The 17500-nt window shown below is 37.3% G+C and overlaps 2 protein-coding genes across 4 annotated transcripts in view; one reads left to right on the top strand and one right to left on the bottom strand.

Annotated features, from left to right (window-relative positions):
- LOC125141109 overlaps positions 1 to 11682 on the bottom strand; it is a 13258-nt gene extending 1576 nt beyond the window's left edge. Inside the window, exons 1-3 of the mRNA XM_047812897.1 lie at positions 9984 to 11682; positions 9763 to 9817; positions 1 to 8471 (exon numbers count right to left, since the gene is read on the bottom strand). The exon at positions 1 to 8471 is cut by the window's left edge and continues 1576 nt beyond it. Coding sequence (XP_047668853.1) covers positions 1 to 8348 — 8348 coding nt within the window. The 5' untranslated portion in view covers positions 8349 to 8471; positions 9763 to 9817; positions 9984 to 11682. The remainder of the gene's footprint in view (positions 8472 to 9762; positions 9818 to 9983) is intronic.
- Positions 3246 to 17500, top strand: part of vstm4a (V-set and transmembrane domain containing 4a) — a 21550-nt gene continuing 7295 nt past the window's right edge. The window contains exons 1-2 of one of the 3 annotated variants that reach the window (XM_047812900.1): positions 3246 to 3400; positions 16546 to 16941. In XM_047812900.1, the coding sequence (XP_047668856.1) occupies positions 3352 to 3400; positions 16546 to 16941 (445 nt within the window). In that variant the 5' untranslated portion in view covers positions 3246 to 3351. Of the gene's footprint in view, positions 3401 to 15342; positions 15419 to 15850; positions 16119 to 16545; positions 16942 to 17500 lie in introns of those variants that run through there. The other 2 variants (XM_027141830.2, XM_047812899.1) reach the window with 2 other exon arrangements.

The raw sequence follows: 17500 nt of genomic DNA, 5'->3' as shown, positions 1-17500 counted from the left end.
AATCCTGGTGACAACAGTCTGTTTCGAGCCTGGATTTCTTTTGCACTAGAGAGTTGATGTGAAGTCACTGATTGCAAAACTGGAGAGGTAGCAGACTCTTTCGGATTATTCTCATTATCATAATCCAGTTTTTCTGAACCATGATAGCTGTCAACTGGGGAGCAGATGCCGAAATCCTCAGAGAATGATCTGTGAAAGCATGGCCTAACAGTTTTAGTAACTGAGGAAGTTTTACCTGTGTTATCTTTCACTCTGAACAAAATGGGCTTCCCCATGGCTGGAGAAGAAGTGTTGGACCGTGATGCTGTTGCAGGAATTTCAGTTAAGTCTTTCTTTGAAAAGATGAGTGGATGTGCTTCATGATTATTTTTAGGTTTTGTCTCACTTTGGATTGCATTAACAATGTAGTACTGTAACTCCTCTGATGTTTCTTCATCTTTCACTTCTACCTTTATTTGGTTATCTGAATGTCTATTTGCTTTGTTAAGTTCGGTTTCGACGGACACTTGTGCTTCCCACTGTGAATTTTTTACTTGAGGATAAACCTTCCTTTCCAGCATGTTTGCATTAGGTGACTGTTTTGTCTTGGGTTCATTTTTGCTCTCTATCTGTGTGTGTACAGCATGAGGAGCTTGAGGATTTTGGGGTTGATGCACTTCGTGGCTTCTTGAATATCTGTATTCCTGTGCAGTCAAAGATCGTTTGGTGTTGGATTGAATGTGGTTGGTTAATGTCTTTTCTTTGGTGCTTTCTGTATCTTTTACAGTACATACTCTATCATCTGAACTTTTAGCCAATGACCCGACCTTTGGATATGCAACCATTTCATCCCTGGGCAAGCACTGTTGATGGCCCGCAAGTATTTTTTCATCTGTAATTTTGTACGTTCGTCGTTCGTGGACTCGTAAAGGTGTTGTTGCATTCAAATTCTCAGAAATCTTATTTACAGATGGTTGTTTGCTTTGCTCTGTATCATGCAAACATATGGAAGAATTTGCTTTCTGTGGCTCTCCAGTTTTTAAATTATACTTCTGATTTGTGTTCATTTTTTGCAGTAAATCCTTTTCTGTAATGGTGTCATCTTCAGCAGAGATAACCCTCAGCCTAGCATAGTCAGCTAAAGCTGATATTTCTGGCCTAGTCATTTTCTTCTCCCTATGTGTAACCTCAGACTTAGTGAAGCTTTTCTCTTGTTTTGAAAGAACTGTATCATGATACTTACTGTGTGGATTAGACTCAAATGTGTTTTTTCCATCATATTTATTTCCCTTTTTTTCTGGAAGAGCTTCATTCTCTGGCTTGTAAACATTACTGAGTTGATCGTGTTTGTCTCGTAAAACTTTTCCACTGCTTCGTGGCTGAGCTTTTGCTTCTTTAAGATTTTTTTCACTTTTACAGGATTCACATTCTGCATCATCTTTGTTACCTTTAATTACAGAAGATGCTGTCTTGGAATCTTTATTTAATGGCATTACTTCATCTCTTATCATTTCTCTCTCCTTCTGTGTTGGTTTCCTTTTCCATTTCTCTTTTTCAGACATCGCTATGTCATCAGCTGTCATGCCCAGAGCAGATGATGCTTTTGTTCCAATGACATTTGCAGACGTTTTATTTTGATCATTTTCACTTTCCCTATTAGGTGGTGCAGCAATGCTGGTACATACAGTCTTTATTTGGCTCTTTATGTCATTTTTATGCACTTCTTTATCTTCCATTGGAATATCTGGCTGTGTAAATACACTCTGATCTGTCTTTCCAGCAGTTAAAACTTCGATTTGATTCTGATTACTGCTACTATTCTCTTTAGTCTGTTCATTATTGAAATTCAAAATTTCTTTCTGTAAATCTTTCACCCTACTGACATTGACTTTGTTGCTTTTCATGAATTTGGCTTGCTCAAGTTCTGGGAATTTGCTCTTGCTGACCATTTCTTTTCTGTTTTTTTGTAAAGCCGTCTTGTCTTTGCTTTGAAGGTGTTCTGTGCTTGCGATCTCTTGTTTGAGGGCATCTACTACACATTCTTCTGGTGTCCTGTATTTGAGTGTGGGGCTTTTTGTATTACCTGTTTGGTTAATTGCATTCTGACTGCTTTGAAATGAAGACAATCCTGTGTTTTGGGTTTTAATACTGATCTGACAATCATTTGTAGAAACTTTAGAACTGAGTTGGGACGAATCATCACATGTGTGTTTGAGTGAATTATTGTTGATATTAGAAGAATTAAATCCAGGTGTAAGTTGGGAATCAGTCTCACATTTTACTTGTACCATCTCAGCATTTTTGTTAACTACATCAATATCATTTTCATTTTGTCCTGTCTCCATCTTTTGTACATTCTGTTCGACCTGCTTGTTTTCCTTCAGTTGAACATTTCCATTTTCCTTTATTTGCTTTGCTGACAGAGTATCCATAAAGTCTTCACAAACTGGTACAACCTTTGACATCGGGACTTCTTGATTTGCTGATACATCCTCTTTAGTGTTTCTATCAGAAACTTCATCACCTTGTGGTGTGCATCCTTCATTAGCTATTTCATGCTCTTGCTCTGAGTGACTATCATTCTGCTCATGGGTTTTATCAGCATTCCTGAGAAGTTCAGGGGAGTCTTCTGGAGACTTTGATTTTCTGGACTCTGGAGAATGCTTTTTAGTAAAATCAGCCGATGTCAAGTTCTCCACAGGCGAATGGCCTTTATCAATTGTATTATTTTGTGTTTTTTGTAAAGCGTTATGGATAGATTCTTCCTTTTCATCCTTTTCATTTCCTTGATTTTTATCCTGCTCTTTTTGGTCTGACTCCACGTGAATTGTATCTCCATTAGGAAGCCCGTATTTGGCCGAGAGACTCTTATAAGTTGAACTAATATTGTCCACCTCTGTAGATCTATAATAATCAAGTTTATCTTTGCTTGTAGGAGAATCACATTTTCTTACCACAGTTTCTTCTTCTGCCATCTTATTGTTTAAAATCAATTTCACGTCTTTACTCTCCTCTTTACTTTCACGGAACTCACTTTCTTTATTTTTACTGCCAAATGTTTCTCTGTCGTCTTTTTCTGCTTGCTCTACTGAAAGCTGTTTTTGATCACTTTCCTGGTTTTCTGGACCAGGTATTATAGAAGCATCAGACAGGCTTGATACAGAAATGCTATAAATTATAGGTTCATCCTCTGAAACAGCTTCTGATGTGCTTGAAACACATATACTGTATATTACAGGCTCATTTGTTGGTGAACTGTCCTCCTTGCTTGCAATATGAATGACGTGGCTTTCAGGTACTGGATTTGTAACGTCTGCACTTTGGTCTTTAGCAGGGTGGCCACTGAGCTGTTGATCCTCACTGTTTATTGTAATGTTTGGCATGAAAATCTTCTCTTCTGACTTCTCATGTTCACTGCATGGTAAGGTATCACTATTATTTATTCTTATGTCATCATTGGACTGTTTCGTTTCCATAGGTGTACTTTCTTTATGTTCTTGGAAATCTTTTGCCTTTTGGGTATGATGTTCAGTGTCTGGGTCACTTTCAATGTCTTGTAGTTGCTGATTGTTGTCTTCATTTATTTCTTTATCCCTTATCAATTGCTGATTTTGGTTTTCCTGTCTGGTGTTTAACTGTAATTGAGACACAGTTTTTTGTAATTCACTATTTTCACTGTTCGGCTGCTTTGTTTGTGGTTCAGGTTGCGGAGAATATCGGTACTCCTCCGAAGAATCGAGCTTCATTCTGACTGGCTTATTTAAGCTTAAATTTGTTTGAGATCCCAAATCTTTTCTAGCATGTGCCTCAGTATGCTGAAGTTGCTGAAGAGAAGCATCTTCATTTGTTTTTACAAGTTTTACAAGTTTGGCCTCTGCTTGAATATTTACTTGTTCTAGCCATGTTTCCTTTTCTATGGGTTCTGTATTTGGCTTACAGTACATCTGATTACTGGCTTTTGGTAAAATTTCCGAAAGCACTGTTTGGTTTTCACTTGCTCCACTTTGAAGATGTTCACTTATTTGTTCAGTGTTTACTGTTTGTTTATTAAGGACAGCAGTTTTACAGAAAGCAGTTTCTATAAATTCCATTGTCTTCTCGACAGCAGGTACGTCATCTTTCATCCAGTCTGTTGGAGTTTCATCTTGTCTAGTGTTAATTTCAAGCTCTCTTGCATTTGCTAAAGTGCTTTCTTTTCTTTTGTCATCTTTACTTTTGGTTGCTTGTGCCAAGTCATAGCATTTCTGAGAACTATCAACAGTAGGTTTAGCTGTGTTGACATTTGACAGCTGTTCTTTTGCTTTGTTAACAGAGCGTTCAAGGGTTAAAGCTTCCCCTGAAATGTTGTATAGTATTCGATGGTTAGTGTCTGTTTTTACTAAGACCTCCTGTTTAAATGATGAGTACTCTGTGTCATTTGATGTGCATGTTTTGGGTAGGTTAGCTGAAGTCTTATCTTCCTTCTTGACAATAGATTCCTCATTGTTAAAATCCCTGAAATTTGGAGATCTTGAGAAACTTTGGGCTGGATTTGTTCCATTTGAAACAACATAATCATATGTAGATCGCTGTTTCTCATTGTTTGTACTAGGTTTAATAAGTTGATTTTCTTTAGATTGCATGTTTGACTGGTGTACGTAATTTTTAACAAATTTCTGTGCTTCACAGTTTTTCTTGTCCACATCTGTAGTCTTTACCTCTTGATATTTTACCACTGAAATATTTGTCCTTTCTTTCTCAGTAGTAACCTTGTCTGTCTCTGAGCCCTCAGCAGGGTCTCTTGTAAGTGATTCCACTTTTTCTGCTGTAAGAGATTCGTTTTTTGGTTCATCCTTCCCTTGATTTCTTTGTTCTTTGTATAAGGAGACACTTGAATAAGTAATATCTTGAAAAAGATGATTCAGTTTTTCTGCAGTGATTTCTTTTTGTGGAGACAGAACTTCCTGGATTATTTGTCCTTTGTCATTGCTTATAGCTGAACTTTGCTTGATTGGATTTCTTGAAGGAATAGCATGTTTAGCCAGGCCTTTTTCTTTAATTGCTGATATTTCCTTCTGAGCATGTGCTTTTAATTTCGAGGTGAGCATCTCATGTTTGGTTTGTCCCTTTTCTTTATATGAAAGTGCTCTTAGGGTGAATTTATCATTCTCGTTATTTATAAATATATCTTTTCCTAGCCTCTCTTTTACGTCGTTTGGAATATGTGACTCCTTTCTGACATAGCCATTTGATAGCTTTGTAGTTCCATGCTTGCTTTGGGAATTTCCATCTTGCTGTGCCCGTGACTGAAGTTTAGATGGTTCAGATATAGCCGCTATGTCCTCGGCTACATCAGATGTAACCGGAGAAGTTAAATTTTCTAATTTAGTTGGGTCACCAACTCTAGAATTAAAACCAGATTTATTTTCTCTGATTCGTTTTGCTTGTTCACTGTCTCTGACAGAGAGAATGTCATTTATGTTAAATCTGTCCACTCTAGCTTGTGAACTATTTTGAGAAGTTTGAGTATTTGGTACGTTAATACCTGTATTCATATGGCTCTGCTTTTTATATACCTGACTGGTTGGCTTGTGTTCAATGGTTTTGGCTCTGTCTTCTGTTATCCAGTTTCTTTGGCTTGGTCTTGCTGAATCTGCTGTGTTTTGCTGCTGTGTGCAAGATGTCCTTGATCGGGAGTGTGCATAATTTGATTCACCTTGTTGTGGTGTTTTAATTTCAGAGTGCTGCAGTTGTCTTGACATACACTCTTCACCCTTGTTGTGTCTGTTTTCAGTTGTTGCAATATGCCACTGTTTGTTTAACTCATATTTGTATGGCTGATAAGCAACAGATCCTTCATTATATAGATATTTCTCTTCCACTGATTGCAAAAATTGTGTTCTTGGACTATAATCCTTTGCAGTCTCTATATCACTTGTAGCATGTTTTATGTTTCTTTGAAGAGAATCTTCAGCTTTTTCATATGTTGTAATTTCCGATCTCCTTCTGTTGTCTGCCATTTTTTGTAGACCATTATGTTGAAACTCATAAAAATGTTCAGATGTTGCAGGTGTAGTCGTATGATCATCTTTTACCTGTTTTTTTGAGAAGCATTTTTCAGTATATTTCTGGAAAGAGCTTTCTGTGTCCTGAATCTGTTTGTCTTTTGGAAGCCAACTCCTATTTACATTCTCATTCACTTTATTTGTACATATCTCCTTTCTCATAGTGTAGCTCTCATTGACTAAAGGTAAATATTGCTTAGCGTTGACTTTCCTCTGTTTGTCCATTTCTATCATTGTAGCTATTTCTCCCTTATACGGCAGTGCATCTTGTATCTCATTATTATTAACCATTTCTTTCATATGCTTATTGATATATCCAATACTTGCTTTTTTCACAAAGTTCTTCCCCTCTTTGAAGTTCTGATGAGCTTCATCTTCTCTGCTAAAGAAAGTTTGTTTTACTGACATGTCAGCTGACAGGTGTGCTGGCAGTTGTGCTTTGGAGACCTTTTCTTTTTCTGGTTTTGTGCCAAATGTCCTCATACTGTCATTAATGTGACCCACTGGGCTCCCACCACTACTTCCATGTCCTGAATATGTTAATAGCTCATAATGCTCACGCTCTCTGTTAGTAAGCGAATCAGGATGACTGTTCTGTGAGCCCAGATGAGAGATATTGGAGTTTGTATTGCCATACCGAGACACTAAGGTCATACTGTTTGGTGATTTATCAGCATACCATTTGTGCTCCGTAGTTTGCAACAAGGAGAGATCAGAATTAGTTTGGACTGGGTTACAAAGTTCCCAAGCAGCAGAAGCTGAAGTATGCTCCTGATTGGGCACTTTTGATCCTGATGTTTCTGAAAGTCTGGATTCGCGGCCTTCTTGTTTTGATGCTTGCTTATTCCTATCAGAAATCTCAGAAATTTTAAATTTTGTAGGACTGTATGTGCTCTTGACCCGTTTTCTGTTGTCTTTAAGGTTGAACAATAGACTGGATGCTTTGGATTTATAGGTATCACGCAACTGTTTGACATCAGACTGTGCTTTCAAGTCACTGTCACACTCAATACCCAAGGGAGTGTGTGCAAATTGCAGAATTTCTGATGTTTCTGTTTCCTGTCTTACAGGAATTACAGGTGTCAGAAGTTGAGTAATGTTGAATGGGGTTGTTCTATTGGACATCTCACTGCTGCCCACTCTCCCTACTTTGTTCTGAATTTCTAATGTATTTCTACTATGATAAAGCAAGCTGGAATCTGGTCTGTGAACTTTCTCATTGGTTGGTGAGACTGTAGATGGCCGATTGCTTGGCAGTTTGCTTTTCACAAAGTTATTATTTTTCCATGGCGGGCAGTTAGATGCCATTTCAGACTCACATCTCTTCTCTATGGCTGAGGCCTTTTGGATTACTGTAGACCTAGGGCACTGAGAGGCAGCGATGTCTTCAATTTTTCTTTGTGTAAACTGCTTGCCTTCTGCAGGAGAGCTCAAAATCCTGTGTGTGGCTGTTAGTTCTTTGTAGAGAGCAGAATCATACCACCTTGGAAATCCACTGGTTGACACAACCCCTGAGGGTCTGTCTCTTTCAAAGGGGAATCTGTTATAATCCTTCCACAACTGAAAAGGACTGAATTCACTGTGAAAGAAAAGGTTATTGGTGTTTAGTGCCTTGAACTTTGTTTTTGAGGATGTTGCTGTGTTCATCCGGGCAACTGCATGAAAATTATTACCATGAGATTGTAAAGAGCCTGATTTAAAATTTGTATTGTAACCAGAATTGATTTCTGACAGTTCACTTCGAACACTTAGCAGAGCTGATTTGTTCCATAACTTGTTATTAAAGTCTTGATATTTGTCTTGTACAGTATCAGGAGCCCCACTGTCACAGTAATTCTCCCCTGAACTGAAGTCTTTAATGAGTGATGAAACTCTGGAAGTGCTTCTCTTCTGTTGCCAAGTCCCCTCCATACAGCCATTGCTTATATAAGACAAACTCTTCTCTCTGAAAACATGCTCTTGTGCTACAACCACACAGGAATGCTGGAATGTTGAGGCCACTTCAGGTTTTCTCTCAGTCTCCTCACACTGAATACCATGAGAAGAGAACTCCTGGCAGGTTGTCCTTAAATCATTCTTTTGCAGGGCTTCTTGAGCAAAGACTGTGTGCTGATCTGCAGGGGAGGAAACCTCCATGTCATTGTAGACGGCATCCTCTCCTATACACAAGCTCCTGAAGGCTCGATCAGTGAGGCTGCTTACCTCCCTGTCTGTATCATCCATGAAGCTTCCCACACTCGACGTGTCACTGATGCCATCAGAGCACTTGCGAGGGCCATGTGTGCTTCCCCGCCGACTTGCTTGGCGCTTTTCCAGAGAGCTCATTTTAAATACTTGCTCACATGAGCAGGACACAGTTGCTTCTATCGCTCTCTCAGATTGCCTACTTATGAAGTCTTGCTTTTAAGCAGGTCACCTCGCAAACGGTGAACAGGTTGGGCTTCTTTCCTGCAACAGAAGCAGACAGAATTATGAAAAGTGTGGCACAAGACAATACCAAACACTCTCCGTTGATTTCTACGGAAATGCACTCCTGATTTTTTATTTTTTTTGTCATTCTATGCAATCTAAAGTTTTTTCACAGGGCTCAATAATATGTTGTCAAGCCATAGTATGAGTTTCAGTAATGACCTTCCAGACATGTGGTTAATACAGACATGCTGTTGCTATGCACAAGAAAGAGTGCAACTTGCATCACATGAATTATTTTTAGAGTAGCAACATGCTTTCCATGTTAATTAAGGATTAAGCATGAATGCTATATAATTTCTATATAACTGAAAGTTAAGAAACATTTAGAAATAAAAAAAAAAACACAAAATGTTAGTAATGATCTCATTTTGTCTTGTATTTTATAATTTTGAATGATAATAAAACATTCTGTTGAAGAATTTTAAACCTAATTATCAGTCATATGTAATTACACTATTACAGCGAAATTACAAAAGCCCCACAACCCCTTAAAAATAACATAATATATCTATTGTATTTTACATATAATATTCATCATATTCATTAAAATGAACTAATTAGATTAATTTGCATGTATTATATGTATAGTCCTAGCTAAATATAATATAAGTTGCTATGTTATTATTATTTTCTATTAATTTTGCAGCTGCTGCACAGTCCTCATACATGACCCAGAATAACTCCTTTAAAATCCTTTTTTATCTCTTGGCTCAGAGTGCGACTCAGGAACAAGCACCACCATATCATATTCAGTTACAAATGCATTCAGGTAAACCACATACAGTACTAATCAGAAACACAATCTAATCTTAATCACAAATGTTGCTACTGCATTATTACTTATTGCATAATTTTAATACTGTAATGAAAATGCCACCAAGCAAATACTAAAAATAAAAACTAAAAACTAAAATAAAACCCTTTAATATCATGAGCACCAATAGTGTCTGATTGCTCTGTACCTGCTTGTACGTCAGGTATATTTATGAACCTGTACAATTTCTTGGATAGAACAGGATATCTTGAAGCCATGCTTTCTGAAAATACATGCCTCTTTGTCAACACTACATCTAAAGTAAATTATATTAACTTATATTTATTAATTATACTGTGCTTTACAATAAAATAGTTAATATGCCCACTAAAACATATATTATTATTATTAGAAAATAATTTTTCTAATTTAGTTCTTTAATCTATACATCAATATATATCAATATCAAAAACTAAAAAGCAAAAGAAAATGTTAAATGATTACTGTGCTTACCGTTTGGCCTTGGATTCCATCTTATAGTAGTTAAATTGTTTCCAACTGTTTTAAACTAGAACACAGTCAACAAAAATGCAGATCATATTGTCATATTATAGAGTCCACAGTTTTGCAGGAATGGCCTTCACTTCTATCAAATTTTATCACTTCACATTATGGCAACACTTTTTGTTATTGTTCATTTCTGAAAATAAAAATGAGAAGCAAAGCCCACTTACAATTAAGACCCCTGCTCCAACAGAGGCATGGCTGTAGCCAAGACTCGGTGTTAGAAATACACTGAAATAGCAGTGACTTCAGAGAGCGAGTCCGCGAGTAGAGTGAGTAACACAGGCTGAAGGCAGACCATTTGGTGTCAAGTGACAAAGTAATGAAATAAACATGCTTCTCAGCTAGTACTGTATAATGCTCAAACCTTTTTTTAAATTGACCTCATTTTAGCTTTTAAAAGTAGTAAACCCATTGACATGGATATAAAGATTGGATCAAAATAAATATCCTCTTGTTGTAGTGGTGAGCAGTTGTCTCAGCTTGCGCACTTGCCCTGGGGTAAAAATAGCCTGTTGCTTTATTCGCTTTTTTCTAGGACAGTGAAGTGCTTTAGACTTGTTAACAAATTGTATACGAAGAGGTAAACACAGTTGTGCATCCGTAACTTGCACTACACTGAAAAAAGTATCATTTCAATTATTTCACAATTATTGGCCTCTTCAGATATGACCAGTGTATAATTCGGATAAAGATAAAAGATTCTTTTTAATCTTTCTCTCTCTTTGGTCGTTTAATTCAGAATAATAAAAGAGTCACAATGCAGTAGGAAAGCAACTCTTCAAGCGATATCCTCCTAACCATTTCATTTACAAATGGCCCCTAACATCAAGCCAGTCTTGCTTTACACCCAGTCAATGCTATAATAGGAAATTGGTGTAGAGGAAACTTTCCCAGGAGGCCAGGCTACAGTCAAATGCTGGCTGCCTGCGAGTGATGGACACTCACATATGGACAGTGAGAACAGCAGGGTCGGCCATTATTCACCATAGCCGTCCTCCCTGCTCTTTACTGCTCTGTTCTTGTAAAAGCAGTAGCTCCCCCACTGCCTTCTCTCACTCCATGCTCTTCTTGCCTTTGGATCGCCCCAGGGCTGTGGTTCACAGTGACAAAAACAGAACCCAGCATTGTTTATACTCAATGGAAAAGATACACGTCTCAATGTTAACTCAATGGAAAAGAGGTAATGTCTTGTCAGGATGAAAAGCTGTTTTTTTTACATGAAGGAGGTGGGAGGTGGATTTACATATATACAGTCTTTTGTGACCTTTGCAATGGATATTTATTACCTTGTTTTTTTCACTGTAAACTTCACCCAGACATTATCCCCCTCCTTTTTTTTTTTACTTGTGGTACTTAATTTACAGTTGCACAAAGGCTTGGCATTGGCTATTGCAACAAAGAAAAGATTTACACGACTGTAAAATCTCACCGTATTGGTTATTCCTCAAAACAACTAAGTGAAAGGACCAGAATATTCAAGGTGTCCTGGATACAGGGCAGTTTTTTAGCAAAATGTAGTAGCAGTGAAATTTACAACTCGCTACTTTTAATGTTATCATAGCAATTATTCAGTTTATTATTACAGTATTTAGCCATTTAAATTCAAATAATTAATACAAAAATCAAAAACTCAAAAATAAGATTTTACTGATAACTTTTAATGAAGTTTTCTGTCTGCAAAAAAGTTCAGGACTAGAAACCTCTTTGGATTTGAATACACTACATATACTGTTATATACACTACATAAATATTAACATAACCGTTTAAATCATGTCAATGAAATGAATCTGTGCATGAAATGTATTTTAACAGTTAAAGGAGCCCCTGGCAACAGAAAAACATTTGAAATCCCCTAAATTAGATTACACCATAACATAAAGAGCAGGTGAAACTCTCTATTTTTATTTGCTTGCTTTCTGGATTTAAGAATTAAAATAAAAAAATATGAAGTAGCCAGAAAATATGCTTTACCTCTCACATCAGTAATTCTCTCTTTAAAATCCATTTGCAAGGTCAAGACACAATTACTAGCAGTTTAATTGTAAGATAATTATCCTTTCATCACCATTTAACAGCTGTATCATAAGACATGTTGTGGGAGTTTGTATATCCATCCAGCACAGTAGTTACTGTGGGTATTTATTACTCCTCCTGAACAGCACCTTGCAGACTTTGTAGTCAGAGGACTTGTACAGTTACGGGTTTACTGTATGTCCGGGTCATTGCTAAGCTCTGCCAACACCATGTGCTGAATGAGATTTATTGCATTATAATTACATTCTGTGAGAATTTAATAACCATGATGCCACTTCAATGAAATTACCAACATAGAAACAATTTGATATTGACCAAATAGTCAATATCCCTCCTTCTCTCTCTTTCTATTTTTTTCAGAAAACAAACAAAAAAAGCCCTCAATTGCAGAAGCATTGACACCGAGATTCTAGTACTGTATTCTGCACTTTTGCCCCCACCTACACATCTCACTGCAGTGCTAGCATGCTGCTTCTTGAAGCTTTATAAAATGCTAATAATTATCCCACTTCATAATGTATTTAAAATCATTCCATATTTACTATATTTACATATTTGAAGAACTCATCTGCTAAAACCTTCTGTCTGTTTCAAATAAAACCAGTGTTGCTAACCAATATTGATTGGATCAGGGATTTCAGTCAGTGCATGACTTGTTAATCAAGTCCTGCCTTCTTCTAAATAAAGCTTCAGATAAATTACTTTCCTCTGGGATAGCAAAATTATGTCTTCCTGCATTAAAGTATTACAGTGACTGAAAAAAAAATATTGGCAGCTATAAAAACTACTCCTAGATTTTCTTACTTCTGCTCCTGCTCTGCTTTAACAAAATCTCATCATTTATCTTGGATGTGTTAAGACAGTGCTCAAGGGTTTCAGTCTCCTGGTTCTCACTCCTTTCCAGGCTTGATCTCTGTGATCCCATCAACGATATGGTACGGTATGGCAATGTTACCCTATGTTTAACGTAAAGTATGTTTCACTGTGTTACACACTGTTGTAGTAGAATGGGCTCATTTTTTAAGCTGGATTTGTTATCATGTCTGCTCAGGTGCTTTTTTCTTTCCACTTTTGACTCTAGCTTCCTCAGTTACATGCTAAAAAAATCTGTATTTCTGTAAAACTGCTTTGTAACAAGGTCTATTGTGTTATGCTAATAGAATGTAAATGTAAATTGTAAAAAAAAAAATCCTTCCTCTGCTACATTCGTTGAAAGTGACATGATAGTATAAAAGAACGTACATTTATCTTTATTAATACCTGAGCCAGAGGTTTCCAAACAATGTAAAATAATTTTAGACGTACATTTATTCAATTGTCTAGCTTTCTATTGAAAGCTTTCAAAATCTTCATTTTCACATCAACACTGTTTAAATAAAGATCGTCATTTGTATTATTTCTTTCTTACATTTTGAAAATGTTCAACAGGAGCCATAGATATTCACACAATCACAGTTTTCAGACATCTCAATTTTCACAAAACATTTTGCCAGAGTATGACAATACTCATAAAATCGCCTTTCGCACAACTACCATTATAATTACAAAACCAATTGAGTGAGAATAATTTGCCCTAATGGCAGAGCCAATAAACAAGTAAACTGAGTGATTTAATGGAAGAGGGTTTTTGTTGCTGTGAGAGTGGCTCACATGAGTTTAACAAGAGCGAAGTGCACCCACAGGATGACACATATCCTGAACGTATGAAAGTGCGTTTGCTTTGATTTCCCCTGATCCTCAACTTCCAAATAAAAGCTACAACAAGTGTCCCTGGAGCCTAGTCCAGTGCTTAACCATCCTCAACCTTGGCTGGACGGACTTGAATGTGGTGATGAGGTGTTCGAAGCATATTGAGATATAGCTGAGATAAGACGCCCATCTGTTATTTTGTTGTATCTCCCGCTGACTTGTGTATTACATTAACAAGTCGTTTACTCATTGACGGAAAGCCTCTCGCCATGAGCTCTTTTAATCTGCGTTCATATGAAATGCTAGATTTCACTGCAGGCATCAGATCTGCAGGTGGCCAATGTCTTAGGCTTTAATTGAATAAGGGAAAGAATCAATTGATGTGTCTTATTATATTTACAAGTGATGACTTGATCGTAAATTTTAACTACTTATAATATTTTCCTCTATCCATTAATGCTTCACACTCCTGTTTATGTCTATATATTGAAACCTCTTCATTCTTGTTAGTGCTAACCAGATGGTGTCACTGTGGAGTCCTTCCATAAGTAGAGCAATATTACTACAGAATAATTACAGTGATCTGTTCTCTCTCTCTCTCTCTCTCTCTCTCTCTCTCTCTCTCTCTCTCTCTCTCTCTCTCTCTCTCTCTCTCTCTCTCTCTCTCTCTCTCTCTCAATACTTTGTTTGATTAAATCAGAAATGTGTAGTCAGTTGTTTCATCTCCTCTCAGCTTTTTCAGTAACAAATATGTCTGCTTTTGTTTCTTAATTGTTCATATTAAAACCTTTGTTTTAACATCATGGTTACAAATCTGATAAAGATTGGCACAGAGGACTTGAATTAATGAAGAGTTACTTTTAGGAAGATCATATTCTGTGTGATTTCAAAATCCCACTACGTCCCTAATAGTTTTTCCTCCCTTTCCATTTCCAAGCTGTAGAATGGCTTATCACGTGCCTGTCAAATGATTAACATGGGGAAACATTTGGGTTATGATTAACTTTCAGTACTGCCAAATTTTCCCTGCTGGCAGACATGTCCCTCAAATGAGAAATGTCTTGCATTTTCTTGCTCACTCCTATGCTCTAGGGTTTTGCTCTGCCCAGAAAGTACCAGGTTGAAACGTGTTAAATTATAATTTCTTACTGTATTTATATACATAAGCATGTTGTGTGATTCCCCTCGGCAGCGCTCCACCATCATGGAAAGCACCAGCTCAGCACATTGCACTGCCCCATAACTGGTTATGCGTTTAACCACAGTGACTGGTGGACAAGCAGTATAGACTTAGGAGAGAGGAAGAAAGCCAGGGAAAGCCAACACATTCCTCATACACCAGAATACAAGTGCTTCCATAAATTCTACTGAATGTCAGCGGTGTAATGACCACACTGCTGAACCTCACTCCAAACGAATGACCCAGTCTTCAGGGTTAAATGTGTACACTTGTGGTTTTCTGCACAAAAGAAACATTGTGAAGATGAAGCCCACCATCTTCAGTCATTATTCAGGCATTACTGTGAACCTGGTCTCATCTGGAAATGTATGCTGCTTCCCAAACTCCTCTCAGGAAATGACATTTCCTACAAACACTTTACTGAAGGGGAGTGATTAAGGGAGCGAGCGAAAGAGAGAGCTAGAGAAAAGAAAACGTTAGCAAGAGGGGTGTTTCTAAGTGGGAACAGAGCTTGCACTGTTGCATATTATACACACAGAGACACACACAGAGAGAAAGAGAAAGGAGAGAAAAAGAGGAGAAATATCTCATACATTTACTTTTATTGGCTATTTAGCTGGATGTATGGAGTATTCTGGTCTGCAAAATGAAGCTCTCATCTTTTGTGATGGTTGTCCTGACTAGGGCTTTAATTGGAGGTAAGCATGTTTGTTTGCATTGTGTACTTTCATGCAAAATGGAAGGAAATTTAAATTAGCTGTGAGAGTGAGAAGGTTGATGATGCTGGATGGAGAAAAGAGCATCTGGAAGAAAGTTTGACAAACTTCAATGTGTTTGTGAAACTTGTACAGAAGTTACTGTAAAGTATCAAAAAGATGGAATAGTTTTCTTTGTGTTTCTTTTAATGGTGCAATTCAGCAATGTGGTTTATTTCTTGCTAGAAAGGTTTTGGTTTTTGTTAAAAATATTGTAGCGTATCAACGGATACTGTCAAAGTTTTAGCAAGTTAGTTGAAGAATTTTCGCAAGGAGAGTTAGTGTAGTATAGCAGGAAGGATATTGTCGGTACTGTCAACTTTAGTGAGATTTCTTGTGAAATGGGACCCATCATTGTTGTGAAAACTGTGGTCATGTGTGATGTGGTTTTAATACTGAAAACAATGCTATGGCTAACCAGTTATGGATCTCAGTACAGCAGACCTAACGTTAATGCAACAAAAATTTCCAACAGCTGCATCCAATCTTCTTGATGTGTTCCCTGCTCTCTGGTTCATGAAGGCAGGCAAATGTTTTCCACCTGTAGTTTTTGTGTTTCTGGGACATGTTGAGTCTGGACACAATGTTTTTCTAGGCCTTTGGACCAAACAAAGAGAAAAATCACTGCTAAATCTCATGCTAGGTTGGTTATTTATTTATTTATTTATTTTTGGTTGCAAAAATGGTGCAATCTAGACTCTAAACCACACACACTAACCTTAAACTAGTGTTTGTATAGTAGAGTTTCTCAACAATGTTTCCAGATTTCAATAAGCCTTGTCTACTTAACGTTCATGCAGCAATCACAGTAATTGTTACATTTTCAAACGTGGGAAAATAAGTAGGGCCGCACAATCCCATATGTCATTAGCATTTCCTAATCAGAGCTAATTATTGTGTACTTATCTTTGTGGTGTCAAACATTAACTATTTATTTAGTGCAGTGTGACAGTATTAAAATCTGGTTGAGGGGATATAAAACCTTCTGCTAACCATGCATATCTATCCTAAGCATAGGCATTTTTTTTTACATCTCATCATCCTTACTTCTCCTCTCTACTCTCTCTAAGGGTTGACTGAGGCTCTGAATGTGACAGTGACCCCTGGACCGGTCTCTGTTTGTCTGGAAGGAGAAAATATTACCGTGTCATGCCTGGTCTCTCAAAGGAAGAGGAGCAACAGCGTGCTGGTTCTGCGCTGGCTCTACTTCCCCAAGCCAGAGGATGAGCGGCTGGTGGTGAAGATGAATTTTAAGAAGGCTAAGTACTACGGAAACTACAGCCTAAGCTTTTCGCAGACCAAATTTTACCTGTGGGAGAAAATGGAAGGAGAAATATACAGCTTGATGATCCTCAATGTGTCCAGGGAAGACACGGGCAACTACAGCTGTAAAGTGCAAGAGATACGCAAACACAGAAACAAGTGGAGGGCCTCGTCAAACGGCACAGGGAGCATGGAGCTACGAGGTAACGGCTATGATTTTGTTTTTAATGATACTACTATCATGTATGCATTTATATTTATATTATTATATATTATTAAGCAGCTTTGTGTTGTGGGTCGTAGAATATTATGAATACAAATGAATATTATGTGGCTGTTTTGTAATTATGAACAGAACACAAAAGGATTTTCAGTCTAGAAACCAGAGTTTACATCCTATATATAACTTGGTAACCAATAATTCCAGCTCAGACAAAAGTTCTCGTTGAGCCTTTTTTTCTAAAAATCATGTGCATACAAAGAACAAAGTATTGCTTTCTTTTCAAAATTGTTATTGTAAGCTTTGTCTCATATATTAGTTTGTGTGAATATGTAGGTTTTGGGATCCCACCTTCTTTGCACATACATCATTTAGCCTAGAAATAGTGCCAGAACAAACAGCACAGGGCTGTAAATGTGAGGGATTTAGACAGGTTCTAAAGACAGAGCAGGGGATATTGGCAAGCATGTATCAGAAACATTTACCCTGGCTGTTTTAGTTTTCCTATGCTGCTCTGGGGGATGAGCGAGAGGTCCTGTATG

Source organism: Tachysurus fulvidraco, chromosome 4 (genome assembly GCF_022655615.1).
Source record: "Tachysurus fulvidraco isolate hzauxx_2018 chromosome 4, HZAU_PFXX_2.0, whole genome shotgun sequence".
Classification (NCBI taxonomy): domain Eukaryota; kingdom Metazoa; phylum Chordata; class Actinopteri; order Siluriformes; family Bagridae; genus Tachysurus; species Tachysurus fulvidraco.
This window is presented reverse-complemented; position numbering and strand designations above follow the sequence as displayed.